Source organism: Numenius arquata, chromosome 21 (genome assembly GCF_964106895.1).
Source record: "Numenius arquata chromosome 21, bNumArq3.hap1.1, whole genome shotgun sequence".
NCBI lineage: Eukaryota > Metazoa > Chordata > Aves > Charadriiformes > Scolopacidae > Numenius > Numenius arquata.
This window is the reverse complement of record NC_133596.1, coordinates 421,149-448,738: the sequence shown is the minus strand read 5'-3', so window position 1 is coordinate 448,738 and position 27,590 is coordinate 421,149. Positions and strand designations below refer to the sequence as shown.

Below are 27,590 nucleotides of genomic sequence, written 5' to 3'. Positions count from 1 at the left end.
GTGAAGCAGTGGTCCCTGGAAACAGTTCCGGGAAACCCCGCGTGTTGCCGGGGTCGCGCCGCCGTCCATGAGGAGAAGGAGGAGCGCGCGCCATTTGCCGTCGCTGCTTGGGCCCGAGCTGCGCCGCGCAGGCCCTGCTCTGGTGAGTCCGCGAGGGGCACGGGGGTCGCTGGGGGCCGCCTTGCTCGGAGGGGGGAAGCTCTGCGGCCGGGGGCAAGGGCTCCCATGTAGGCCCCGTGGCGGGGCGGGCGCCCGCGGGCTCCGGGTAGGCCCGGTGCTGGCGGAGGCGGGCTCGGGGCCCTCGCGTCGCGCACCAGAGTGGGTCGGGGGTGTCGCTGGGCGCCGGCCGCGGTGGGGCAGGCGGACTGGTCGCGGCGGGAGCTGGCGCCGGGGAGGGGCCCGGGGGCGGGCCTTGCGGCCTGGCGGGGGAGGGCGGCCCGGCGCGGGCTGTGCGTGGGGCGGACGGGAGGGGGGGCGGGCTGAGGCGGCCCCGCTCCGCCCCGCCGTGCGGGTGCGGTGTGCATGTGGTGGGGAGCCGGGACGCGCTCTGCGCTGCGAGAGGAGTCGGTCCCTCCTCGATCCCCGCCCGGCATCCCGGGGCAGCGGACGCTCTCAGTTACGCGCTGCCATGTGTCTTCGGGGAGCGGGGGAAGCCTTCGGCAGAAAACGCATCGCTGTCGCAGCGCTGTGTCGGATCTCGCGTAGCGTGTGTTGCGACAGAGCCGGCTGCAGGGAGGGAAAACTGCGCTACACCTCCTCGCAGCTCTCGGGTGCGCGCCCGAGGCTTCGGTTGAGAGAGTAACACTTGTCAAGTGTCAGAAGGATAAATTCTCCGGAACTTTGTTGCTAAGACACTGTTTTTCTTAAATGATCTTTTCCCATAAGCTTTTAACAAATCTTCAAAAGTTTTGCTTAAGTACATCATTATTACTATTATTTTTAGAAAGAGGCTCTGGTCACTGGGTCTTAGCGCCCTTCTTACCTGTCAGTTTTTGAACGTGACTAATTATGTACTTAAGCTATGCTGGATTGCTCTTTTTGAAAAAGTTGCTTGGATTCCACTTTTCCCGTTTAGTGCAATAAAGTATCTCGCCAGAGCGATGCGTTTGTGCTGCAAAGGATGTTAATGCTCATGAAGCTTTTTTTTTTTGTGTTGAGGTTACACTTTGTATAACACTGACTCTTTTATGTCCCTTCTAAAAGTAAAGGAAATCCAGCCAGAATTCTGCATCTTGCAGTGTAATTTTTTCTTTATTTATGCAAACAGTTTGCAAACTAGCAGAGTTTGCTTGATAATTTTGTATCCTAGAAACTGTATTTCCCATGAATTCTTAATCTTCTTACCTCTCAGTTTTTCTGTCTAGACGTGAACACTGTTGGAATAATTTGAGCATCGGTTTATTACTCAGTTTACTAGTTTTGTCAAAAAGTAATACTCACTGCTTTCTTAGGCAAAGATGAGGATAAATTCGTCAGAAAAAAGCTCATTTTTGTTGAAGTGTTGCTTTGACCTGGAGTGTCATGAAAGTTGGTCTGTGCAACCCAGACAACCAGCTGAGCTATGAACGACCAACTCCATTTTGGAACAGGCGTGTACAGGCATTAGAGTTCAGGTTAGCAAAATGCAGTAGCTGCTGATGCAGGCAGTGCTGTGTTTTAATGGCACTGATGTGCGCCTTGCCAACCTGCTGTGGTAAAGTCATCTCCCAATGATACTTGTGTAGATACTGAAGCATAGTTTCTGTACTGGTTGTGCTGGTCTCTTGCTTAGCATCTTGATGGAGGCTCTTAGATTTTTTTTTTCATTCCACGGGGTTATGGTGTGGGAAGGCCTGAGAACTCTGCTGGAGGGGTGAGGGTGCTAACTAGGTCATAGTCTGCTACTGAAATGCTGGTATGGAAACCTGGCTAATGTATCAAGCTCTTCAGGGTGCGATAACTTTGAAACAAGTCTTCTTGTAATTCATGCTAATAAACACTTAGTATATCATAATTAAGCTATTAAAAATGTACTTGTTATTGAATAAGCTATGGTATATATGGCTATAATGCCTTCATGTAAAAAATAAAGGAATGTGCCAGTAATGTTAGTGAACAAGTGAGGCTTTAACAAACCTCAAGTTCAGTCTTTTAATGTGAGTTCTTATCTTCCCCTCACTCGTGTTTCTTACCTTCCTGTTTTGACAAGAACCTTCTTGATGTGTAAGGCATAACTTTATAGGGATTCCGCTTGTTTTCTTGTAGTTCATTAAAAAAAAAATAAATGAAAAAATACCCAACAAAAACCCCAAACCCAACAACCAGCCAACCAAAAAGAAAACCACCCAAAATTTCCCCTCAGTGCTGTTTTTAATGTGGTATAACTTAAATGTTTTGGTACAGGCAATATATTGGATAGAAGGAATAGTAACATAAACAAGTTGAATGACTGGTGCAGAGTTTTTATGTATGATTTAGTTACACTTCCTGTGCACCTGAGCTAAACAAATACAGTTTAGTTCTTCCATGAAATCAGAAGTTACATAGCAGAAGGCTGAAAACAGTACTGGTGGATAATCACTGTGAAGTTGATTATGGTAGTTTGAGATATTTTCCCTTTGCCAGAAATTGCCATTCCTGCTCATTTAAGTTTAACTAAGCATGTTTCAGTTAACTAGACTGTGAATTTATAATTAATTGGATGGAATTATACTTAGATAGTCTGTGGGTGGCGGCCTCTGCTAGAGGCATGGTATAAAATGCAGGGAATAATAAAGTTATGGCTGTTTAATCACTGATTGCTGGATTGAGGCTGAGATCAAGTTTCTGTTTTCAAGATGCTGTATGCTATGAGGCTCAGGTGTGTGTTAATTTTTTTCTTTCATTTTCTAGGAAAATTACTATTTGAGTTATTAAACATGAAAAAGAATTGTTTCTGGGTAACCTAGAAGCACCTGTAGTTTTAACCTCCTACTTGTTGAGTGATTAGAGCTTAAAAAAGGGAGTAGTCACTTGGCAAATACTCTTTTGAGATGCAGGAATTCTAGGTGAAAGATAGTGGATGGCTAAAAACATGTTTTACATCATTCGTGGTATGCAACAACAGTGTGAAGTTTGAACAAGGCAGTCCTCCCCTCCCCTGCACACTCAGTTCCACAGGTCTGAGGGTGAAGCTAGGTAACCTCTCGGGCACCAGTGGAAATTCTCCTTGCCTAAGTAGAGTTGCCCCCAATGTGTATTTATTACTGCTGCTCATTTGGTAAGCACGTTTTTGTGTACGCTCTTTTACATTCATCCATTTCTGCATGTTTTAAAGACAAATACATATTCCACACATACTAACATACATAATCCTTTACTTACAATCCACATTTAAAATCTATTATTTTCAACTAGTCTCCCTCTTTTCTGGATGTTTGAGTTAAAGATGAAAAACTCTTGTGTGTGTGGGGGTGCTCTTCTGTGTGGCCTGGCCTGCTACAGGCAGAGTCACATGGATGTGCATGCAAATATAGATATCACTCCTCTTTTTCTTCAATATGCTTTTAATATTTTTTTTTTTAGAGGAGAACAAAAATGTTAATAAATTCATTGTGTGTTTTCCTTACTGATAAAATTCAGTTAAAAGTATTTTCCTTGATAGCTACATCTGGCTGATGTTACCTAGAGGGAGAGCTAAGCAGTCTTTTTCAGCTATGGCTTTCACCCATGTGTATCTGCTGAACTCTGAGTGCAGATTCAGTATTGTAAAAAATGTAATTTTGCTTGTTGGTGATCATTCAGGAAGGAAAGTCAGTCTAATCTCAGATTTCAGGCCAAGCTTGCAAAGCCAGCAGGGAATCTATTGCTATAAGTGAGAAAAGAAATAAATCTCTTCTGGATGCTGTCGCGACCTGAATATTTTGACAGCTATGTCACTTCAAATTTTTCCAGGGTAAACTTATTTAAGAGTCTTCTAAATTAGGTTTGTATGACAGGAAATAGCTAAAATTTGAACACCCAAATGGAACTTTGCTGACTGGTGAACATGCACTGCATTTGACTTAAGTTCTTTGTGAGGGTACTAGTTCTTAAATTCTTAAAAATAAACCATGCAGCTAGTGAATTAAAATGCTGAGACTTAATTTACATTGTCTAAAAGCCTACTTAAAAAAGCATTTGATCAGCTGTGGTGCTGTTTAGTAGTCTGATGCGTAGGGGTTAGGTACTATTCCGCACACTGGTATATATTTGTCTTGTATCTTTTCCTGCCGTTAGGCTGCAAATACTGCCTGTCAGAAGTTGGAGTTATTGAACTGCGGATGAGGTGTTTCTCCCTGGACACAGGTCAACCTTTTGTTCAGTTAGAGGCAACACTGAGAACAGTGCTAAACTTTGGAGTATGTGACACTTGAAAGCTAATCTGCGTTCACAAAAAAATAGTGTCTGGGACCATCACCATAAACCACTGAAGTTTAGAATGTACTTGTAATTGTTTCAAATAACATTTATGCATTGGCTTAGCCTCGCAGTTCTTGGTGTGGTTTGAGTTATTTTTTTTGCGTACAGAGAAGACAATATATGTGTAAGTAACTGATTTTATAAGGCAGTAAAAAGGTGAAAACAAGAAAATAAAACCCCTCCGTATATCTTTTTTGTGTATATCATCCTATGCATTTTTGAGAAGAGGGATTTAGAATGGTACTGTACCAAAAGCATTTTTAGTTTAAGTAAAACCCCTCTGCCCTGTTTCAAATTTGAGATCTCGCAGAGGCTATCTAGCAAGCAGACGTGTAGCTGATTTCTGTTTTTCATGATTCTTGTAACCTATAGAAGCTTCGTGTTCAGTTAGTGTTTTGAGAATTCAGCTAATGCTTGTAATGATAGGTAAGCATTATTGTAGTCTTCAAGTAGCATTTTGTTATTTACTCTGTAATTAGGCTATAGTTACAGTTGCTCTAAGTAAACTGAATTGGTTGGAAAGCAATTTCTCTTTGTCAAGCAGCAGAATGTGTGTATATATGTGCTATGTAGCTACCAAAAGTTTCCTTTCTTTTCCTCACTAATTGCATAAAAAATGGCATCTGACAGAAACAGCGTGAAGCTGTATTACATCTCTCTAAAATTGCCCTTCAAGTCAAGACAGCTTAAGTAAAATCATTACTTTGTCTGTAGAAAAATTATTTTTTTTTCTCCTTGCTCAAGCTTGCAAATTTTCATAGGATATTTTCCCAAAAGTTCATGTGCTGTAGTGTAGAAGGGCTGGGTATACAAGTGCCTGTTAGAGGCGTGATTATATTTGGAGACTCGTTTTGCAGCTTAGTAAATAGCTTGAGGCTTCAGCATTTTTTAAAAAAACTGTTCTTGACTCATCTTGATACCTGTATTCCAGTGCTTCATTGCATTGCTCTGACCATGCTGTGTATGTCTATCTGGTTATCATTTCACTGCTGACCATCAACTTCTTCCCTATCTTTTAAAGCCCAAGGCTCGTTTCATTTCTGAACTGAATAGCTGATCATCCTAATGTTCTCTGCTGGGTAGTTGAATTGTCTCTTGTCAGCCTTTTTATTTGAGAGTACTAAATGTCAGCTGGCTGGCTAATTGAGAAATTGAAACTTTTTAATTAATTGGGCAAAGCCCACTGGAATTGTCAGAGAAGATAGTTGTGCATTTTTAAGTGCACATACTTGGAATCAGTTTGTTAATTCTGAAAGCAAGTCTTTTTATTAATATAAGAACTGAAGATGCTGCAGTCATGGCTTCCTTTTAAACCAGTAAGTTATATATTATTAAAAGAAAAAGTAGCTGTGATTTGTAGAGCTTCTATTTGAGTAAAACTGAAAGCATGGAAACAGTACAGTCGCAGCTTCAAATTATAATGTGCATTAGAGTGCAGTGTTTCTATTCTTACTGAGTTCTGACAGTGTGGTAAGAGTGTTTGGCTAGTCTTGTGCAGCATGTTGGGTTTGAAGGAAGACATGGCAACAAGCCAAGAAAGTGAAAATTAGCAAACAAGTATTGACATTTTTATACGTTAAGCTACCCTGCAGGGTTATGTGTTCACTAAATTTTAAAGGATTGTTTTAAAAGTAGAGGAATGGGAAATGAAAATAGCACTAGCTCTTCTGATTCTTTGTTGAAGGATGTTATTATCATATCCCAGTACATTCTAGCTGCTATGGTAACCAGTTAACTTACTGACAATCAGCAGATAAAGTTTAGACATCGTTATGTACATGAAGTACATTTCTAAAAAATTATGTAAATTCTTCCATGTACATTTTCCAGAGTATTAAGGGTTGTACTTTCTTTTGAAACTTAGATCAGCTGCATCCAAAAGGTATTAAATAAAACTTTTGATATAGGTCATTTGCAGCATGTATACAAATTAGTTTAGATAAATCATGCATTGTCCTACAAACTAGTTATTTCTGGCTTATTGTAATATAGCTCCTGAATTTTTTCCAGCAGCATAATAAAATGGCTAATCAGGTGAATGGTAATGCGGTACAGTTAAAAGAAGAGGAAGAACCAATGGATACTTCCAGTGTAACTCACACAGAACACTACAAGACACTGATAGAGGCAGGCCTCCCACAGAAGGTGGCAGAGAGACTTGATGAAATATTTCAGACAGGTATAATATGCATTTCTTGTTTCTGACTGGTTATGAAAGTGAGGGCATACCATTTTCAAATTTTTATAGATTAAGGTTTAAAAATTCATTGTTTTTGATCTGTGTAGCTCTGAATGTTTTGCTACTTTGACTTCCCTAAAGGCAATCTGGGTTTGACATTGACTAATTACTTGACACATCCTTAGTGTTGTATGTGATATTTTAGTTGCTTTAGGGCACAGAGCAATAGTTTCTTAGATGTTGTCAAATAAAGATATATGTTTGAGCATACTAAACTGTACATTTTTTTTTTTTCCCTCAATCCAAATCATCATTTTGCTTTTACTTTTCTACTGTCAACTCCTCACAGTGGTTCTTAAACACGCAAAGGCTGGATAGGTGACGTAGTGAGGGAAGCAACTAGTTTGTCTTGCCTGGGACTACATTTGAATTGAGTCTGCCTGTGGATTTTTTGTTCTCTCTAGTTCTGAGTGGACAGTTTAATCCATTTTAGTTATTACACCGAAATGTTCAGTTTGACACTAACTGCTTTTCAACAAAGTTGAGGACTAAGCTATCTAGCAAATTGAGTTAATACCTTGCTGGTAGCAAGTGGTCTCTGCACCTTCTAGAGAGGTTTCTTAATATACAAAGGTTTTTCTATTTTGTTTTGGTAACCCCCTTATTTTGTTCTATAGGCAGAGGCTTCCTTTTCCTCTTTAGGGTGTGTTATGTGAACAGATTTACAAGAAGCAGTAGAAATGCTCTCTATGTGCTGATCTTGAATGCCTTGGTGGCAAGATGACAGTTTTTGTTGAAAAGAGTCAAAATTCCACTGATCAAGTGAAGGCAGTTTAAAAACAATACCTTACCAATCTTCAGTATGATACTCTTTTGAGTATTATTGATGTCTTTTGGAAGTCATTCACAGTGAGCTTTCATCGAGCTTTTACCAGCTTTTATTGGCTTTAGACATACACTTTCTAACTGTGGGTCACGATGACGTGCACTTGATGGTTTGAGAGAAAGTATAAATGCCTGGGCAGAGGAACTTGTGGGGCTCTAGCACGTGTTGCAGTTAGGTTGTGTTGTGAGGAGTTCTCAAGGGATTTAAAAGCTTTTCAGCCCAGAACTTGACTACCTAGTACAATTCCACTGCATGAGTAACATGAAAACATTTATTCACAGTTCCTTAATACCACTGAAGATGTTTGCATTGTGCAGGGTTTTGTCAGTGAAGCAAAGTACTTTTGAAACCCGAGCTAAATTTGGGGTTGAACTTTGTAATTTTTAATCTGCTGAGCTCTTGTATGAAAGATACAGGTGCCTTCCAATATGCAGGATCACTTCTGAAATGTAGTCCTTGGGCTTGGCACTACTGTGCATTTTTGAAATCACTAGCAGTTAAATCTGTATTTTGGACATCAAGCTGTTGCAAAGTGTGTGGAGTCCATGGGATCTGTCCTAAATTTTGCTGTGTAGTTTCAAATTTTAGTCTGTACTTCTCGTGCTCCACAGTTTATGCAGGTGCATTACAGAAGGAAAGAAATAACCTGTAAAGATCCTTAAACAGAAGAAGTGCTTCAGAACTGGTCCAGTGTTTCTTGGGGGAGTCTGTACCTGTAAAATTAACATTGTCCTTTTCAGGTACATAGCAGGACTCGAAATAATACCTTTTTGAATTCTAGCTCTTGAACTGCATAGAGCAACAAAATGAGCAAAAAAGAAAAAAATATTTCAGACATATAGGAAGTCCACTGATTTTTACTTTTTGAAGTTGGAGGAAAGAGTGAACAAATCATTCTACTTCCCAATATTTTGTGGGGTAAAGCTTCATAAGTATTTGATCGCCAGTTAGGTAGCTCCTTTTTCACGTATGATAGGATACCTGTAACGTTCACACGTCAGCTTACTCTAGAACAGCTCCATTCAAGAGAAGGAAGTATGAAACTTAAAATGAAAGACAAGCAGACAAAATCCAAATTATTAGAAGTGAGCCAGAGTTCACTGTTTCAAACCCTGGTGTGTAATACTGCTTTTATGCGGCAGATTGGATTCCTGAGTGTTAGAAAACTGTTACACATGGGGTATAATCTTGCACATCAGTTAGTGCTTAGATATATACATTTTAATTTAACTTTTTTCATTGTTGTACTCATGTTCTTTCATATACTTGTATAGGAGTATGTAATTAAATTAAATGTATAATTCTGTTGCTATGGAATGTAACTTTCTGACTTTAAAAGCAAACTGCATTGTTCTTAGTTTTTATGAAACTCAATAGAAATCTGTAACTTCTTTATCTTTAACTTTTAGGGTTGGTAGCTTATGTCGATCTTGATGAAAGAGCAATTGATGCTCTTAGGGAATTTAATGAAGAAGGAGCCCTCTCTGTATTACAGCAGTTTAAAGAAAGTGACCTGTCGCATGTACAGGTAAGGTGAGAGCTCCAGGAGTGTGAGCACATAAGTATAAATAGTATTCTGGCACTATTGGCAGGAGAGTTGTAACTTAGAAATTCATTGATGTTGCTGTATTCTAACATTTCAAACCCAAGCCTTTTAAAAATTGCCTTAAATGTGTAGGTATTTGAATGCAAAGCAAAAGCTCCCAGATAATAAAAATGAGTGTGCTATTGAGAAAATAAGGTAAAAAATACTACCTTGAATCTGAATTTTTTTTTCAGTATGACAAGTTTATTCAATTAATTGTTATATTTTTCTAAAGGATGTTTTCTAAAAATTTTTTTTTTTGACATTCTGTTTGTTGCATTGGCTTGATATAGTGACCTCAAGGTATGGAGTGTGTAAGACTTGGTGAATTCACAGGGCTTTTCATATGCACAATTGAATTATTTTGTAAATTGTATCTACAGAACAAAAGTGCATTTTTATGTGGAGTTATGAAGACCTACAGGCAAAGAGAGAAACAAGGCAGCAAAGTACAGGAATCGACGAAAGGACCAGATGAAGCAAAGATTAAGGTAACATTTAGAAAATACTGATTATTCTGTACTACCTGGTATATTACCTGTATGCAAACTGAAGTAATTTTGGATGTATTTAAAAAGTATCAATACTGGCTGGATAAGTATATTCACACTTGGCTTTAAAGAAATGCATGCATGATAGAGATTCGGAAGAGAGAATGCTTGTTTGGAATGTAGATCTTCCTGATTACACACTTGCCAAAATGCACGAACTTAATGTTATGTAAGGTCTATGAAAATATTGATACATATTTAAGAATTGTCTTAGTTGTCCTTTTATATTAAAGCTTTTATGCACCCATAAAATTACTTTGAGATTGATTGGACATTTCAACACAGGGATTAGTATATTAAGAAAGTCTTCTGTTGTGCAAAAGCTTAAGTACAGAGTGGGTGAAAAGAATTGCCTGGTGTTCTGGAGTTCTTGGGTTATTACATCTAAAATGGAAAATAAGGGAAAAGGAAAACGTTCTTTCCAGTGATCTTGTAGTATAAAACAAGTGTTGCTGATTGGTGTTTTTTTTTAAAACCCCAAAATAGCAGGGTTTTTTGTTAGTTCTGTCTGTCCGTGTATACCTTGTTACCAAATGTGGCAAGGAGCAGATCAGGAAATGCTCATGTTAGGACACTTTTAAAATTCTTTATATTTTAATCCACTATGCCCCCGCTCATAACTAATGTGACTTTTTTTTTTTCAGGCTTTGCTAGAGAGGACTGGTTACACTTTGGATGTAACTACAGGACAGAGGAAATATGGGGGCCCTCCTCCCGATACTGTATATTCTGGTGTGCAGCCTGGTATTGGAACAGAGGTTAGTATATACAGATTAATCTGTTATTTTGTGTGTCTGTGCAAACTGATAAAGAAGAAATACTTGAAAATAAATTATATTACAAATGAGAGTTTAAATTATTGTAGAGGAAAGCATTCTTATATGTTTGTGTGTCTCGGTCAGTCTTTCTTACTCTTACTTACTTGACATTATGAAACATTTCTTTACAGGGAGGGGTAGTCACATGGTGGAACAGGTTTCCTAGAGAGGTGGTTGGTGCCCCAAGCCTGTCAGGGTTTAAGAAACATTTGGACAATGACTTTAATACGCTTTAACTTTTGGTAGCGGTCAGGCAGTTGGATTAGCTAATCATTGTAGGGCCCTTCCAACTGAACTAGTCTGTTAATGACTGACAATGCTCAACAGATCTGAAGTATTTTGTCCTGTTGGTGGTGGTCATCCTCTTTAGGAAGTCACAGGAAAGCCATAAAGTTGGTTGTGCTTTAATACTATTATAGGTATGGTTTTATATGTTTAAGTTTCCTGAAGCTTGCTAGAATGGATAACGTGGAAATTCCCTTAAGATAAGAACATAAATGCTTCTCCCATGACTCAGCATTAGAGGCTGTAGCAAAACCCAGCCAACTAGGTATAGAAACCATACCTCTACCAAAATAACTTACTGCTGAAGACTGAATATTGCTGGTGGGTTTTTTGTTTTGTTTTGCCTAAGATTTTGAAAACCACTTCTCTTCTGTCCTCAGTAGTTCTGTTTATATAGGAGTGTAAATCCCTCTTTTCTAAATCCCTCTTTTCTATATTTTGGGTAAAAATATGAAAGAACAAGATGTATCACTTTGGATTGTGGCAGTGAATGTTTTGTGTTTGAAACTTACTTAAATAATACTAATGCTCTCATAGCTTGTGCTAGCTCACATATGTTGATGCTGGATCTGTCGCTGATAGCAGTAGTAGCAAATGTCTGGTTTTTAAGGATACCCAAGTTCTGTTACTGATTCCAACAAGATACATACTAGGTAGACTTTTTTTCTCCCCAAGATGTATCAGATCTTTCTACTGTAAATATTTGTACACCAAGTAATTTGTCTTTTTAAAACATAAAGTGGAATTCATTACATGTTCACTATAGTTTTAAATCTCTTTCAATATGTACTTGAACATTGTGCAGTAAAACTCTTGATAAATAATCTTATGGATGTTCAGCATGTTGGACATTCACAAATTGTCACAGTGAATGCTTTGCTGAAAGGATTATGTGGGTGAAGCTGTCCAATGTATTTTTTCAAGTGAATCAACTTTAAGAGCAGCTGGACCTTTTTGGAATGTGATTCTGTAATAAAGACAAAGTAGTTACAGCTGTGCGGAAGGTTGGAGGAGAAAGTAATTGCAATATGATTTGATATTAAACTTGAGTTTAATAAGGATTTTATTTAAGGACTTGCCGCTCCAATGTAAACCGTTTTGTTTATAGTGAGGTAAAATGATGTCGATATTTGGAGACGTTTATGGGAGTGTTTATTGGATGAGAATGGAAGTAATTTTTCGGGTGTTTCCTTTTCTCCTTACACTGGCTTTGTCATTTGCACCTGCAGACACTTCTAACTGTGTATCATCAGGGGACTTGTACAGTGCTCCTTTGTTTTGCTTAAAATTTCTAAGATCTTTTTTCTCTGCTTTTTCTTACCTCCTGTTACATCAGCTGTTCTCCTTAAAGGTGGTCAGAAGGGTTTTAAAGATTATTTATTTATTTCCCCCCTTCCAAAGGACTGTTGTGGTTTGGGCTGGGTTGGCCAATAACGAGATGCCTCCCGCTCCTCTCTGAGGAGGAGAGTGATAAAAAGTTTGACAAGTTTAGAAGGAACTAAACTACTTTAATGAAATATTAATAATAAATTAAAAAGGGAATAATGAAATAGATACAATATATACAAAACCGTGTCAGGCTCCCAGGGTGATGTCAACAACAGGCTCTGGGGAGCTTCTTTGGTAACTGTAAAACACCAGCCCTTTACCCAGCTATAACAGGGGTAGGAGGAAGGCACTTTTCAAAACTAGCACAATGCAGCTAGCATGAAGAGAGTAATTGACTTAAGTCTGTACTAATTGTTGGATTGGCTTCTGTTTTATTGAGGGGTCTCCAGATAAAGTTAAATCCTACACCTAAAGTTTTGAGAGACTTCTATTTCGGTGGTTTTCAGTGATGTGAAATAAAACCTTGAAAATTCTGTAAATAGTTTATTTGTCCATAATGTGCTAAGATGATGTGCAAGGTTAGATGTCTATATGTTTAGACTGTATAAAATGGAGGAACTACTACCTGTGCTTTTCAGAGCTCAAATTTACTGGATAAGTAGGATAACATAATCTTTGAATGTCGTTATCAAAAATGCAACATTACTTTTAGCTCGGTGAATGGTAAGTTGGTATTGCATCTGCTCCTCTGTAGGTGCACGGTCAGAATTTTTAACAAAGTCAGGGAAGGGTTGTGAGGCTGACTTGCAATCTGAAGAGTGATAGGTTACTGGAGGTGTTGGGGCCATTTAACCTGCTTTTGTCCATAATAAATTGAATGGGAAGGATCAGGTAGTGTAATAACTATAACTTAAGAAGCAGTGGTATAATAAATTCAGCAGGCATTGAACTACACAAAGCTTGTGCTGATTTTAGTACACAAATGAAATGTCTACTGGAAGAACTATGGAGGTTCAAAGGTTTTTCCACTGTGCCAGAGTTTTTTTTTTTCCACTTCCTTTTTTTTTTAAGTGAAGATTGTAGATTTGGATGAGATGAAGCAGTTGTGTGGCCCACATGAATAAACACTTAAATCTGGCATCTAGGAAAAATCGACTGCAAAGCTCATGAAGAGCACTATTAAAAGGAGAGAGGTATTGAAAAAGCAACGCTTCTTGCAACGCTGCAGTACACACTGAAGGACACATCATCTAGTGGATTGCACCCCTCAATTAATGCTCAGTAAAGTTGTTCAGGAAACTGAAAATGAATTTTTTTCCGAGTTAAGGCTTTTCATAATTAATCTTCTAAACAGTAATAAGGAAGAAGTGGAGTACTTGAGTGCTTTGTACAGGTTCTTTAGGAAGCAAAACTGGAAAAAGAAGTCTGATGGTCAGGGATTCCAGCAGAGGCCCAGAAGTGATGCAGTTGCATTCTACTTAGACAAGGTCTCTTACATTGTTTCACTGATAATGCCAGTTTCCGAAGTTTTTCCGCAGTACTTCTGTTGTGGAACTAAAAGATGAAACAAGATACCTGACACTTATGTTCTTTGGTATTTCAGCAACTTTATTTAAGTTTATCAACATATCTAAAAAAAAATTATTGCAGATGTTTCTTCTGACCCTTGCAAGATGTTCACTTGCTGTTTGTCATGTCTAGCATTGATCTTGTAGCTCGTTAACATACTAAGTTTACATACTCGAAGCAAATTCACTTAGATGTGAATTACTCCCCCGGAGTTATTTAGTCCTTCTGTTCTAAATGGAATTTACTCTAGAATATAGGTCAGACATGAATGTATTCAAATTAAATCCTTAATTCTGTTTCTCGTACTAGCTCCTAGAGTATATTACCTGAACTGAACTGTAGTAGCAGTCTTGTGGAGTTGTCGATGTCTAAAGTTTGTAGAGAGTGAGCCGAAGAGACTGGAAAGAAAGGAAGAAACAGAAGCTTTCAGGATGGTAAATCTTTGCTAAATAGCTGGAAAAGCTGACTTTGTATTTGGATTAGGGTTTTTTTTTTCTTTTTCTCGAGTCTGTTCTGGCATGTCACCTTCAGTTTCTGCTGGAAACGGTGGCATCTGAAACAAAGAATTTAATGCGGACTTTTTGCATTTAATGACTTAACTCTCCACAAACTATGTAAGTGTTTTCAAGTGATAGTTTCACTGTCCTGGTAGCAAGTGGAGTTCCTGTCTCTTGTGCACTTCCATGATGGTATCAGGTTTTTGTCTTTAAAAACTGTGCGTGAGTTTTGGAATGAAATCTAGGTAGCGGCAGTGGGCTTTTCGGGAAGATGAGGCGAAAGCCTATTGGCTCTGCCATTAAATTTTCATTCAGTATGATAAAACTGTTCCTTTTTTTTCCCCCAGTAGCAAATAAACCATGGTCAATTGGCATGCACAATGAACTGAGAAGAGCTAAGCTAAGAGAAAGAAATGTTGTGGAAACTGAATTTCAGGAATATCTGTGCAACATAAACATCTAAAGGTTCTAGCTTTCCTTTGGAGGAAAATCATTTGTGTTCCACACTTTTTTTAAAAAAATCACAGTCACCATGGTCTCCTCATGGGTTTGTTCATATCAATGCTTACATGGGCATTCTGGGTGTCTTTAGTTTGGGAATTATCTGCTCAGTCTTCAGGCCTTGCCAAGATGGAAAAGGTTGTCTCCTCATAGCTTTTTTTTTACTACAAAAAGTATTTGAAGTTAAAATAAACGGAATTTGATCTTAGTGGGTGTTTGGAATGTTTTGCTTGTATTAGCAATTCAGATATTTTGACAATTCAGAGAAGAGCTGTAGTGATGAAATAATTTGAGGGGGGGAAGCTTTCTGGGGAGGCCTCAGCTGAAGAAATTAAACTCTTTAACAAAACTTCACCAAAGTTTGTCAGCCTATGTAAGGAACACAAATGTGAGGACTCCAGATTTTCTCAGAGAAATATAAAAATATTGAGTTGGTGGAAGCTAAAACAACTGCAGACTGGAAATAAGATTTCAGTATATATTAAAAGTGGAAAATGGGTATTTTAAGGATTTTTGTAGACTTTTTTCCATCTCTGTAGCTTTCTAATGAAGATTTGGGCTACAGAGTGATTTGAAAATACTGCAAGAGCAAGGAAGTGTTTGGCCTGCTTTAGTATAGGATACCCAACTACGTAGTCTGTAAGGTCTTGGGTTTCAATTGATAAAATTATAACCAGGTAAGAGCCATTTACCTCTTTGGTGGTGGGAATTTACAACCTATTCAATATAAATAACAAATGCAGGTTTTCCATATGTAAAACCTAGTACTAACAGCGGGAGGTGTAAAAGACTTACCAGGACATACAGTAATGTTGGCTGCAGTGATGGCTGCCCTTTTTCTGCTGTCATGGTTTATGCTGCAATGTACTTCCTTTCCCAGGAACTTTCAAGTGTTAAAAGTATGTTTGGATTTCTGAAAAAGCTTTGTTTAAGTGTCCTCTCCCTTTCTAGGTTTTTGTTGGTAAGATTCCCCGAGACTTGTATGAAGATGAATTGGTACCACTCTTTGAGAAAGCTGGTCCAATTTGGGATCTGCGCCTCATGATGGATCCTCTTTCTGGTCAAAACAGAGGTTATGCTTTCATTACCTTTTGTAGTAAAGATGCAGCGCAGGAAGCAGTCAAATTGGTGAGTAACTGATTTTCAGACTGGACAAGATAATGTAGACAGCAGACATGTTGGTAATCTCTTAGATAATGAAGTCTTTGAATTGTTTGATTAAAGCATCCATTGAGAGACTCAAAATTTTACTTTCTTCAAAATTGCCTCCTGATTTGTTTTCGTATATACAAATAATGTTCTGCTTCTAGGACTGTAGTCTGCTATACCTTGCTGCAGTCTGCTGGAAGTACTTGGGTGATTATAGTGAGAACTTACTTGATTACAAATGGAAAGTATATTCTTTAAGCTTCACTGTGTTAAAGTTTTATCACCGTTCCTGCTACAAAGAGCTAAATAGAGATGTTTTGTTCTGCTGCTGTTGGAGGAGGTCTCTGATTTGGTGTTCTCTATGGTGCGCAGTGGTCTTCAGCTCTTTCCAGTGGCAGTCCTGCAGTCAGCTCATGGCATGGCACCCTGGCTCAGCCAAGGGCACAGACCAGTCCCTGGAGAGTTAACATGGGAGACAGCAGCCTGACTGGGGCCCTGGCTCCTTCAGCTTTGCTTCTGCCTGAGAGGAGGAAGTAGAATTAGGCACATCGATGCCTGTCCCAAGGTTTTGGATATGGCTGTGAAATACTGCTTGTACTCTGAACCAAAACAGGGGAAATGCTTTATCTCATTTACCTGAGCAGAATTCAGCTGATCCTGCATGAAGAGGGGAGGGGAAAACCTAAACGTTTAGTTGTGATGGGTGGAAAAAAAACCCAACCAACCCCGAAACCTAGAGGAACTTGAGAAGTGATTCTGTTGCATTGTAAGAGCTTGAGAAAAAGTCATTGCCTCTAAGTGTTTTGGTGCTTGTTCTCTCAAATATTTTCCTGTATTTAGAAATAGTTGCAGTTGTTAGGTTAGGCTCTTCCAGGGTTAGGAATTGCATGTCCCTGCCTGGGCTGTTTTTCCTTTCTAGAACCTACTTGGATGTTTCCTGAAGGAGATGCACAAAATACGTTTTTGCAATTGGTTGGTTCTGGGTTTCAGTGTTTGAAGATGGTGGATGTGAGTTACTGTCACTTATGAAGGAAAAATTGTATTGAAACTTGTTTCTTTTTTTGACCAAGTTGAAAGTGCTCAGAGGTGTTTCTCCAAATTTTTACTAATTGAGGAAGATGAAAGGGAAGATGCTGAAGTGACAGGAGATGTAGCAAGCTATGTACCACTGGTGGAAGACTGGCCTCCATACCCTGGATATTTCACCAAATAAGTGAATTTGTGTGCATATAGTCCTGAAGTCCTTCTCCCTACTTCCTTCACTCTATCATTACCCATTAATTGGGCGAGGCTTGTATGTAGGTGAAATATTTTCCACAGAAAGGAAAATGGGGCAGACACATGCTAAATTTTGGGGCTAATTAAACCTTGATAGCAAAGTGAGGTTCTCTCAGAAAATGAACTTGAAATTTTGAAGTCTTGGTTTCTCTGCACTAGGTGGGCCTTCTGCTTGTGTTTGCAGGTACTAGTGGGAACAGGATTGGTTGTAGGTAAAATGGCTTTGTAAGATAAAATGTAATTTGAAAAGTGGATTCAGATTAAGTTCATGGCACTGGAACACAACATTTTATTATGTTCTGAATCACTGTTCTGTGTGAAGCAACATTCTGAGAGGGTTTTGTCTTCCTTAAAGTGATTTTGTTTGAATAGCCTGTGGTACCTGAGCGTTGTTCTAGGTGTTCTTGGATATGAAGAAGGTTACTGAAGGTATTGCTCTGTCATCTGTATGGCTTTGTCGCAGCTAGGGTAAAAATGGCTGAAAACTTGCTTTTAAAGAATTAGATGAGATTTTTTCAGAAGCTGGCTGATGACCAAACATCCATTCTCTTAGCTTGTGTTTGAAAATCCTTCCTAAACCAAAGATGGTGTCTATCTTGAATTCTTTCTTTTTCTTTTTTTTTTTTTTAAAGATTGAACTCTTGTACCTTTGAAGACCTATTGGGAGTGTTGTAATCCAACTGTGGGTACAAGCATGAAGCAGGGGGCTAAATTTTTTTTTTTGATGGGAAGGTTTAAAACTTAACAGTAAAATTTATAGAGTCCTAGCATTTACAAGGTCAAAGAAAGTCCCTGTAGCGGGGACAAAGTTGCACACTGATTTGGACTTTTGAGTATCTCACAGTGAATACACTCAGTGTTTAAAAGCTGTCAAAGTAAAGTGGAAGAACCCATAATATAATGCTATGTAATAATAATCATTATAGTAATCTATAATGCTTATTAATTACAGCAGCAATGACTGCCATTTAGTCCTAGCACAGGAAGCACTCAATTGTCTAGAGAGATCTTTCAAGTCTGAGATACACTCACCTACTGTTTATTCGCCTTGTGCACTTTGTATCTGTTACATGTTGTTCCTTGTACATCAGTTTTTGTAGCTTCCCATTCAGCAGAACTTCCAAAGTTTCGATGGAAAACCTAAGCTTGGCAATGTTCTTTCAAGTGAACGCTGATCCAAATACTGCAATTCTACTAATTCACTTGCAATATGAATTCAATATGCTATGTATAAAAATAGTAGATCATGAAGAAAATAGCAGATTTTATTATTTTGGGAATCTTTTTATCCACATTATTGTGGATAAAGCAAATTGATGCCTTTTTATTTTCTCAGTGTGACAACTATGAAATCCGTCCTGGGAAGCACCTTGGAGTATGCATCTCCGTGGCAAACAACAGGTTATTTGTTGGGTCAATTCCAAAGAACAAGACTAAGGAAAACATACTGGAAGAGTTCAGTAAAGTCACAGGTAAGACCTTAACGAGTTTGTCACACTGATCCCAAAACTTGGTTCAGTCTCTCTGTTTTGTAGGTCTAGTTGTTTGACAGATGTGTTCAGCTATCACTTAAACTATTTCCAAGTTGGATTCCAAGTTTATTCCGGGTAGAAATTTTATGTATCGGATACAATTTATAGTAAAGGGACTAGTGTCTGTTTTGCTGATCATTAAATAAATGATGTTGCAGGTTTACAATCTGAGATAGAAACAGCACAAATGAACTCCAAAAAAAGGTGAAGGTCTAGTTCTGTAATCTTTTCTAGCTTCCTGTTGAAGGCTCTGTATTTGTAACTGGATCTACAGCAGATTCTGCTTTCACAACTGAGAAGTTCTTGGGGAGCCTCAAACAAATGCATAGTTCAGGAATGATGGGGAGGAGGGAATACTAAATCAGTTTAGAGGGAATGTTATTGTAGAAATAATGACAGGTTAATTCCTGTCCCGGTTCTTCAGTGTTGTTCCCCAGTATATGCAGCAAGTAGGAAGAAAAGTCAGCTCATCACTGGAAGGATGCTCCTGCTTTAAATATGAGACTGAAGTCTTGATCGCTGCTCTTGTTCCCGTAGGAGAGCTTTAACCTATTGCTGCTTTTTTTGGATTGCTATTTATAAGTACTTCAGGGAAAAGGTGAAAACAAAGAGAATTTGTTTAGTTATCTCTCCTCTTTTTGGAGAGGTGTGGAAGAAATTCTCTCCAGCTTCCCCTGGAGGTGAGGAAATGCAGTGTATTAATGCTGACTGCTTTTCAAAAATGTCAAAATAGTAAAAAAAAAAAAATAAATAATACTTACACTGTGTGAACTGTTCAGCTTGATGTTTTACAGCGCCTGATTGTGAGGTGAGTTTGTTCTGGAGAACATCACCTCCTAGGTGACCTGTTTCTGGGTAAATTGGATGGATATCTTCTAGTTCTTTTGGGTTTTTTTGTGCTCCCTCTCCCTTTCAGGTGTTAAACTCAAGGCTGTGTATTACAAAAAACAAGTGAAGGTGACTCTAGATCACCAACAAACAAGTAAACAAGCGAAGGTGATCTCTTAGAATAGACTCTAGAATTTTTTTCTTCCTTTTGAAGCTTGATACTAAAGACTTGTTTTTCAGAGGGTTTGGTGGATGTAATCTTGTATCATCAACCTGATGATAAAAAGAAGAATCGAGGATTCTGCTTCTTGGAATATGAGGATCACAAGTCAGCAGCACAAGCTCGCCGCCGCCTAATGAGTGGGAAAGTAAAAGTCTGGGGAAATGTTGTGACAGTGGAATGGGCTGATCCAGTAGAGGAACCTGATCCAGAAGTCATGGCTAAGGTAAGTAAAAACTTAACTGGATGCTTTTGTGCTTTGGGAGGAATTTCTTTATGCCACAGTGACGAAGAATTGTTGCAGCTCAGCAATGCTAGTTTTGAGCATGAAAAGCAATTGGAGGGCATTTTCATAGTAAGCCATGCAAACTGGCATGGTCTGAGCACTGCAGATTAGTTGCCTGTGTAACACGTTAGGAACATACTATTGTAATGGGCTGTTACAGACAATGGGCAACAGGCACAAACTGGAACACAGGAAATTCCATCTCAATGTGAGGAAAAACTTCTTTCCTGTGAGGGTGGCAGAGCCCTGGAACAGGCTGCCCAGAGAGGGTGTGGAGTCTCCTTCTCTGGAGACATTCAAACCCCACCTGGACACCGTCCTGTGTGACCTGCTCTGGCAGGGAGTTGGACTGGATGATCTCCAGAGGTCCCTGCCAACCCCTGCCAGTCTGGGATTCTGTTCACATGTAAACTAGTAGCATACAGGGTTATCCTGCTGGATTGGCACATCGGTCTGTTCATTGTCTGCTTCTGCTGATAATGAATACTAGTGGGTATTTTGTAAAACACTTTTCCAGAGCGAGATGAAGGTGAAGTTCAGTGTAGGTGATGAAAATCTCTTTATCCCTGTGTTTTGGGACAACTCTTTGCTGCTCTTTGAGTTCTGTTACTAAAATGTTGCTGGGATTTGTAGCATCCCAGAAGCAGAAAATCAAAGTTGGATGTTCTTCTGGTTGTGGAAGGGAACTGTGGAAGGAGAGAAGTTGTAGGAACTTCATACAGGTAACTACAAGGCTATCTATCTATCCTTTTCTTTTTTTTTAACAGGTACAGAATTTAGAAGGTTACTCAAAATTTCTTAATGCAGAGGAGGAGAGAATAACACCTTACTGGTTTATGTTAGTTTCCTTTCACGTTTGACTTTTAAAGATTACAGATATCTTTCTCATTTTTTCACCAGGTGAAAGTTTTATTTGTAAGAAACTTGGCCACTACTGTGACAGAAGAAATTCTTGAGAAATCCTTTTCTGAATTTGGGAAGCTGGAAAGAGTAAAGAAGTTGAAGGATTATGCTTTTGTTCATTTTGAGGACAGAGGTGCGGCAGTGAAGGTAGGTTGATTGTTCTTTCCTAGCTGATGTGAGGGGTGGTATTAAGAAATTTCAGTAAATATCGAGACAAGACAATTTGTAGAGCCCATTTAATAAGGTTCCCATTGTGAGAATGTTAATAATTTTGTTGCTGTGATTTCACTAACTAGGAGGATGTGAAACTTGCAAAGGGCAAAACTGTAGCAAGTTAAGAAGTAGACTGGAAATGAGGTATAGACCAATGCAGGAGAGTCCAGAGAAGGGAAGGGTGGGGGAAAGACCAGCCTATACAATTTTTTCTGAGGAAACACTGACAGAAGGTATCGGTTGTCTCAAAGACCCCTATTTAAAGGCTGTGTGTAGTTTTGGAGTGACAAAAGTATTGAATAGAAATTGCAAGGTAATAAAAAAATGCTTTCAAAAGGGGAGGAGAATGGCACTGGCAACTCCTTTAATGCATTACCTATTTTTAACTGCACGTACTCCCTAGAAGGTTTCTCCTAAATGACTTCTTAGATGTTGGAGGTCATTACTTTAAGCTTCAAAGATGTCTTCCTCTTTATCTAAGAGCAGTTGAGAAGGTCATTACTCTCTGCTGTTTGTACTTTGGTAGATTGAATTCTATAGAAATTACTCCATGTGTGTTTTAAATCTGTAGTTTGTGGGGGGAAGGAGGAGGGGAAGAAGTGTTTTGCACGTGGGAATCTTGAGCCAAGTATATTGTATGTGGCTACAAAGACAGTTCAAAGGCTCTTTACTGAACCTTATTAAGAATTTTATAACCATTTAATAGCTTATAATTTTCCTGCCTACCAAAACAGGGTTTAGAATACTCTTTTGAGTTTGCCTTTAGGAGGAATGTCGCTTGTATTCAATGAAGTTGAAGTCAGTTTGGATGGGTTTAGACCATGTCCAAGAGGGTGTAAGAGATTGTTGACATAGAAGGGGTGAGTCAGCAACACTTCCTGACATGTTTTATTGTAGTATGTCTTTAAACGTTCTCCAATCCCTCCCCAGTAGGCCTTGCTTTTAAATGCTCTGTTGCATTTGAGCAACTGGAACTTGTAGCAGATGAGCAAACGTAGCTCAAATGCATTACAGCAGAGAATCTCTAATGCTGCTTTTCTCTGAAACAAGCTGCAGTACTGCCACATCTGCCCTAAGTGACTCATTTTTGGCCACTAAATCAGTTTACAAATTCTATGAGATATTTTTGTTGATGGATGTGTTGGTTTTTTTTCTTGAAAGCATTATTATGATATTAATACATGGAATTGGCTTATTGATTCCAGTCTCTACTTATTTTCATACCTTCCTTGAAATAAATTGCCATGATATCCAGTGTTTTTGAGGCCTTTTGCTGAACAGACCTGTGAAGCATTTGTTAACGCAAGTATTAATGCCCAGAAATGTTAAATGCAAAGCAGATAACTTCAGGTAAAGACTTGGGGTGATACTTTGTGTGTGTGTATATTAAGTTCTCTTTGTGCATACATTTGATAATAACAAATTAGCATTACTTTTTTGGAGGATTTTTGCCCCACTTGATGACATCACCAGGTTTCAGTATTTTTTTTTTTCCCTTAAGTTTGTGTCCTCAAGAGTAGTTGATTTCCTAGGAGGCACTCACAGAGCACGTTTAACTAGCTAGGAAGACCAAATATAAAAAAAAAACTTGTGTGCATGTGCTCTTCCTGACAAAACTCACAAGTACAGTGAGTGTTCGTGTCAGTGTGAGATAGTGAGACCTTCTGTCAATGTATTTCTGAAATGTTTCTAGAGGATATAGGGGCATAAAAAGTGATAGTGTTATGTCCTTTTTTTTTTTTTTTTTAATAATGCTCAATAAGTTTTAATCCTGTTCTTTTACCTCATTATATGAAGAGAGTATTTTTTTTAAATGCTGCTTCACTGTAACTGGTGAATAAGTGGGACTTGAAAGAATAACATGTAACATTCTATTTAAGTAGCACAGAAACGAAGCACATGGCATAGTTCGGCCTGGAGCAGCCCAACCATCTGGTTTCTATCAGTAAGTTTTAGTTTTATTTTGAAGGAATCAAATTTATAGTTTTTTCTCTTCTAATTTTTGTACAGGCTATGAATGAAATGAATGGGAAAGAGATAGAAGGGGAAGAAATTGAAATAGTGTTAGCAAAGCCACCGGATAAGAAAAGGAAAGAACGTCAGGCTGCCAGACAGGCCTCCAGAAGTACTGCGTGAGTGCTCCTTCTTGTACTACTGTAATATTGCAGAATGAAATTCTGCTGTAAAATATGAGTTAGTTTAGAAGAACTTGAATGACTTTTTTATTCTCCATGTTTTGTATTGTTAATCAACAAGGGAAAATTTATACTTCAGTTTGGGAAACTTTTGAAGATAAATAATTGCATGTTTCTTTTTCTTAATAGGTATGAAGACTATTATTACTACCCTCCACCTCGCATGCCACCTCCTATTAGAGGCAGAGGCCGTGGAGGGAGAGGTGGATATGGCTATCCCCCAGATTACTATGGCTATGAAGATTATTATGATGATTATTATGGTTATGACTATCATGACTACCGTGGTGGCTATGAAGATCCCTATTACGGCTATGATGATGGCTATGCTATAAGAGGAAGAGGAGGAGGAGGAAGGGGTGGGAGAGGTGCCCCTCCACCACCTAGGGGGCGGGGAGCACCACCACCAAGAGGTAGAGCTGGCTATTCACAGAGGGGGGCACCCATGGGACCGCCGAGAGGAGCCAGGGGTGGGAGAGGGGGTCCTGCACAGCAGCAGAGAGGACGCGGTGCTCGTGGAGCCAGGGGCAACCGTGGGGGCAACGTAGGAGGCAAGAGAAAGGCAGATGGGTACAACCAACCTGATTCCAAGCGCCGTCAGACCAACAACCAGCAGAACTGGGGCTCCCAACCCATCGCTCAACAGCCGCTCCAGCAAGGTGGTGACTATGCCGGTAACTATGGTTACAATAATGACAACCAGGAATTTTATCAGGATACTTATGGGCAACAGTGGAAGTAGACAAGTGAGGAGGGATTGAGAATATTGGAAACATAGAATTGGCTGTAGCTCTACATCCTTCAAAACAAAATTGGCTTAATGTTTCATCCTTCAGTAGCGATTGGCTGCCATTTGTATTGGGCTGAAGAATCACTCTATTGTGTATATACTCGAGTCTCTTAGTTTCCTTTTTTCATAAACGCACTTGGACATTACTGGGCTTGCAGAATTCCTGAACTCCATATGGGGTTTCAATGCTTTTATAATTTTAGGCTTCATTTTAGCAGTTTAAAAGCAGGAATGGCACACTGTTCAATCATGATTTTGCAGAACCTCTGGTTTTGGACAGTTCCTTTTTTTTTTTTTTTTTTTTGGATTTGGGATAGACTACATAGGAGTATGCTGTACATAAAAGTAAAAGCTAGTGCTTTGTCTTAGTAGTTTTAAGAAATTACAACAAATTAAGTTTTCTTGTATTGAAAATAACATGATTGTATGTTTTGCATTCCTAGAAGTAGGTTAACTGTGTTTTTAAATTGTTATAACTTCACACCTTTTTGAAAATCTGCCCTACAAAATTTGTTTGGCTTAAAACGTCAAAGCCGTGGCAATTTGTTCCTTGATGTGATTGTATTTCCAATTTCTTGTTCATGTAAGATTTCAATAAAACTCAAAAATCTATTCAAAACATTACCTATTTCAAATTCAATTGTGTCCTAAAACATTATTTCATTGGTAATTCTTGCGAAAAACATTGTTTTCAAAGTATAACTGCCTATGTGAGTGATCAAATTCATGCAAAATTTCTTGTGCTTTCCAACATGTAGCACTGTGGACATCAGACTGAAAACTAGGAGAATTTACAGATAGCCCAAAGGGCACTCTTTGTTTAATTGCTGTTCAATAACTTACCAGCATCTAATTTTGAAACTTTTTTTTTTCTTTTTAAAAGTGTTGAAATGTATCCAAACATTCATGGAGATCTAATTTAAATACAGTCTTCTAATGTGGAGAAGGAAGCAGAGCCTACAATGGTGTTAATTTTGTTCCTTTTTATTATCTACTGTGGAGTCCCTCTAGAGGCTATCCTGTTAGGATCCAGCCATATTGTATTATTCAGTGTACAGACACATAGGGAAGTGGTTTTGATCTCAAGCATCTTAGTCTAATTTAAGATAGTATTTGACCAGGGATGAAAATTATAAATTAAGTGCTGCGGCACAGTAAACTAACTTCTTGCTACAGATAACATAAACATACTCTCCATATTCTGCTTATTTCTGTCTTGACATTTTAATTTGATGTTCTGCCATGATGAACAATTTGCCTTAGAATTCTCATGCCTTGTAATAAGGCTGTTTTAAAAAAAAAAATCCATAATATCTTTTGGGGACATTACTAGCTACGTTATTGGGGTATTACGTGTTGCTTTGACTCTTGTCTTGGACATTCCCAGATGTCAATTTTAACTGGCAAGTCATGACATTACTCTTCTGTTGCATCTGAGCCATTCTGTACCCCAATGAAGAACATTTGCTTCTCAAGAAAAGAGAGAAACAAACGGATTTAAACTTTCTCTAAAGAAAACTATTGCCGGACCTCTAAATAGCCAAATCAAACATACTGCTCATGCTTGATTTACAGCATTCTAAACACAGACTATTGAGGAAGTTAAACTTCAGTGGTCATACTCCTCCCTTTGTCTTCTATTCCTGTCTGGTGTCTCTCAAGTGTATTTTGTCAGAATGTGAACAGAAAGATGAACCTTCCCACGCTTTACTTTTGTGGGTCTGGTATATAATTGCATGGTGTGAGTTTTGACCTGAATTGAAGTGAGGATGTCTGTCTGGTTCCCCAGACTGGGTTTGCCCGTGTGTCAGGTTCTTCCTTGCAAATTAATAGAATTGGTCATAAATGATTTAAAGTGCTTTCCAAAATTAGTACTTAGTGTATTAAAGCCCTTTTTGCTTGGTTTAGTTTTTTTAACTTCAGAAAGTTAATCCTGCCCTCTCTGTTCCTTACTTGAGCAGTGAAGTCAGAGAGGCATTGCCTGAGCATATGTTTCAGGCTTTTGCTTGTGGTAAGGATCTGGCTTGTAATTTTGTTCTAATACAAGGGTGTGCTGTCCTGTCAGTGTGACTTTATAGCAATTATATAACTTTTGTGGTGTTGAGCAGAACCCTGTAGTCCCAATACCTATTTGCTTTTCAGTAATCATTGTAAAGGGGATCTCATACAAGGGAGCTTAATTGGAATCAAATCTAAAGTACTCTGCATCCTGGAAGAAAGACAGTGTTCATGTACTGCATGTTTCAGGTGTTAGCCCAGGACAGGTGAAGTGCCAGTGCATGCTTACGGGGGGGGTGTGGGGAGGAAGCGAAACACTTCAATTATAATGCTTAGGAACAAAAATGTTAGAATTGTCTTCCTCAAGAATTGTAAAGCTGCATCTTGTATTTATTTCTGCTCAATTCACCATTTATCCTAATATTTTTACTGAATATGAGAAGTGAGCTATACGTTTTTAGAATTGAAAATTAAAATCAGTCAAAGTTTATAATATGTACCAAGTACTTTGATTTACACGATTTATGGATACTCAAATTCACTGTTTAAATTTGCAGCAGTGCTGAATTCTTAATGCCTTCTACAACTTACTTGAGTAGTGGTGTATACTGAACTTGAAGAACTTAAAAAATTATTGGAAAAAAAAATATTACTGAACAAAGATACTGTAGCACAGTGGAAGAATATACCATGCCTGATGACATACTCAAGGGAAGAATTTTGCACTAGCTTCTCAGCACAATTTTCATATATAGTCAAAACAAAAAATAAATTTAAATTTACTCTTGTGCATCTGTTCTGATTGTTTCTTCAGTATAACTTAGTAAAAATCCTCTTATAGAATATGTTGAAAATGGATTTTGACTTGCAAACCAATATTAAGCTTTTATGAGTGTCCTGCTGGCGTTGGAGGAGGAGCCATGAAATGGGATCTTAATAATCATTTGATCACTCATTTATAGCAGTTGCTTAAATGTCTGTATTGATAAGGTGTTTGACTTAAAAATAAGAAGTAGGTTGCCAGATTCCTAGAAATTCCAAAACTTTAACGAAAGATTTTTACAGCTATTGTGTTATTAGAGACATATTCACATTATTAACAAAATCAGTTTACTAAACTCAGCTTTTAATTTTTCTAATTCATTAAACAGCCTGCATTTTTTCAGAGCATTAAAGATTTAATTTTTTGTAGTAATTGTTTATTTTCAGGACTCAGCTTCTGTAGTCTAATTATTAGAAAGAATGACAACTACATTGCTTAAACCTTTTCAAAATAAACTCTAAGTAGGAGATCACCGCATGATTTTGGTGACTGTATAAAAACCTGACCACTTTTTATCCCCTCTGCATTTGGACATGAAGCCCATTTGTGTATTTTGAACTACACAGAAAAAAAATACAGAAGGCACTCTTATTATAAGGCTAGCAAAAAAATAAATGTGAAGTATTGAGAAAAAAAAAATCTTAAGCCTCTTAGTAAAACATGTTTGGCACCTTGATCTGTTGGCCCAAATGCAGATGCGTTTTCAGCAAGTTAATTGTTATCCAGAGATGATGGTGGTAGGACAGCAAGGACCTT

At 38.5% G+C, this 27,590-nt stretch overlaps 1 protein-coding gene across 7 annotated transcripts; it reads left to right on the top strand.

The window, feature by feature from the left end:
- Nucleotides 1-26,852, top strand: HNRNPR (heterogeneous nuclear ribonucleoprotein R). 7 transcript variants are annotated; one of them, XM_074162134.1, is made up of 11 exons: nucleotides 43-142; nucleotides 6,430-6,598; nucleotides 8,894-9,012; nucleotides 9,453-9,560; nucleotides 10,265-10,378; nucleotides 15,571-15,747; nucleotides 18,383-18,518; nucleotides 19,647-19,852; nucleotides 20,813-20,962; nucleotides 23,039-23,160; nucleotides 23,353-26,852. In XM_074162134.1, the coding sequence occupies exons 1-11, from the start codon at nucleotides 68-70 to the stop codon at nucleotides 23,963-23,965; spliced, it is 1,989 nt and encodes a 662-aa protein (XP_074018235.1). In that variant the 5' UTR covers nucleotides 43-67; the 3' UTR covers nucleotides 23,966-26,852. The 7 variants fall into 7 exon arrangements, with proteins under 7 accessions (XP_074018240.1, XP_074018235.1, XP_074018236.1 ...); XM_074162135.1 differs by having other exon boundaries at nucleotides 58-142; nucleotides 6,433-6,598; XM_074162133.1 differs by having other exon boundaries at nucleotides 68-142; nucleotides 6,412-6,598.
- The last annotated feature ends 738 nt before the right edge of the window (nucleotides 26,853-27,590 follow it).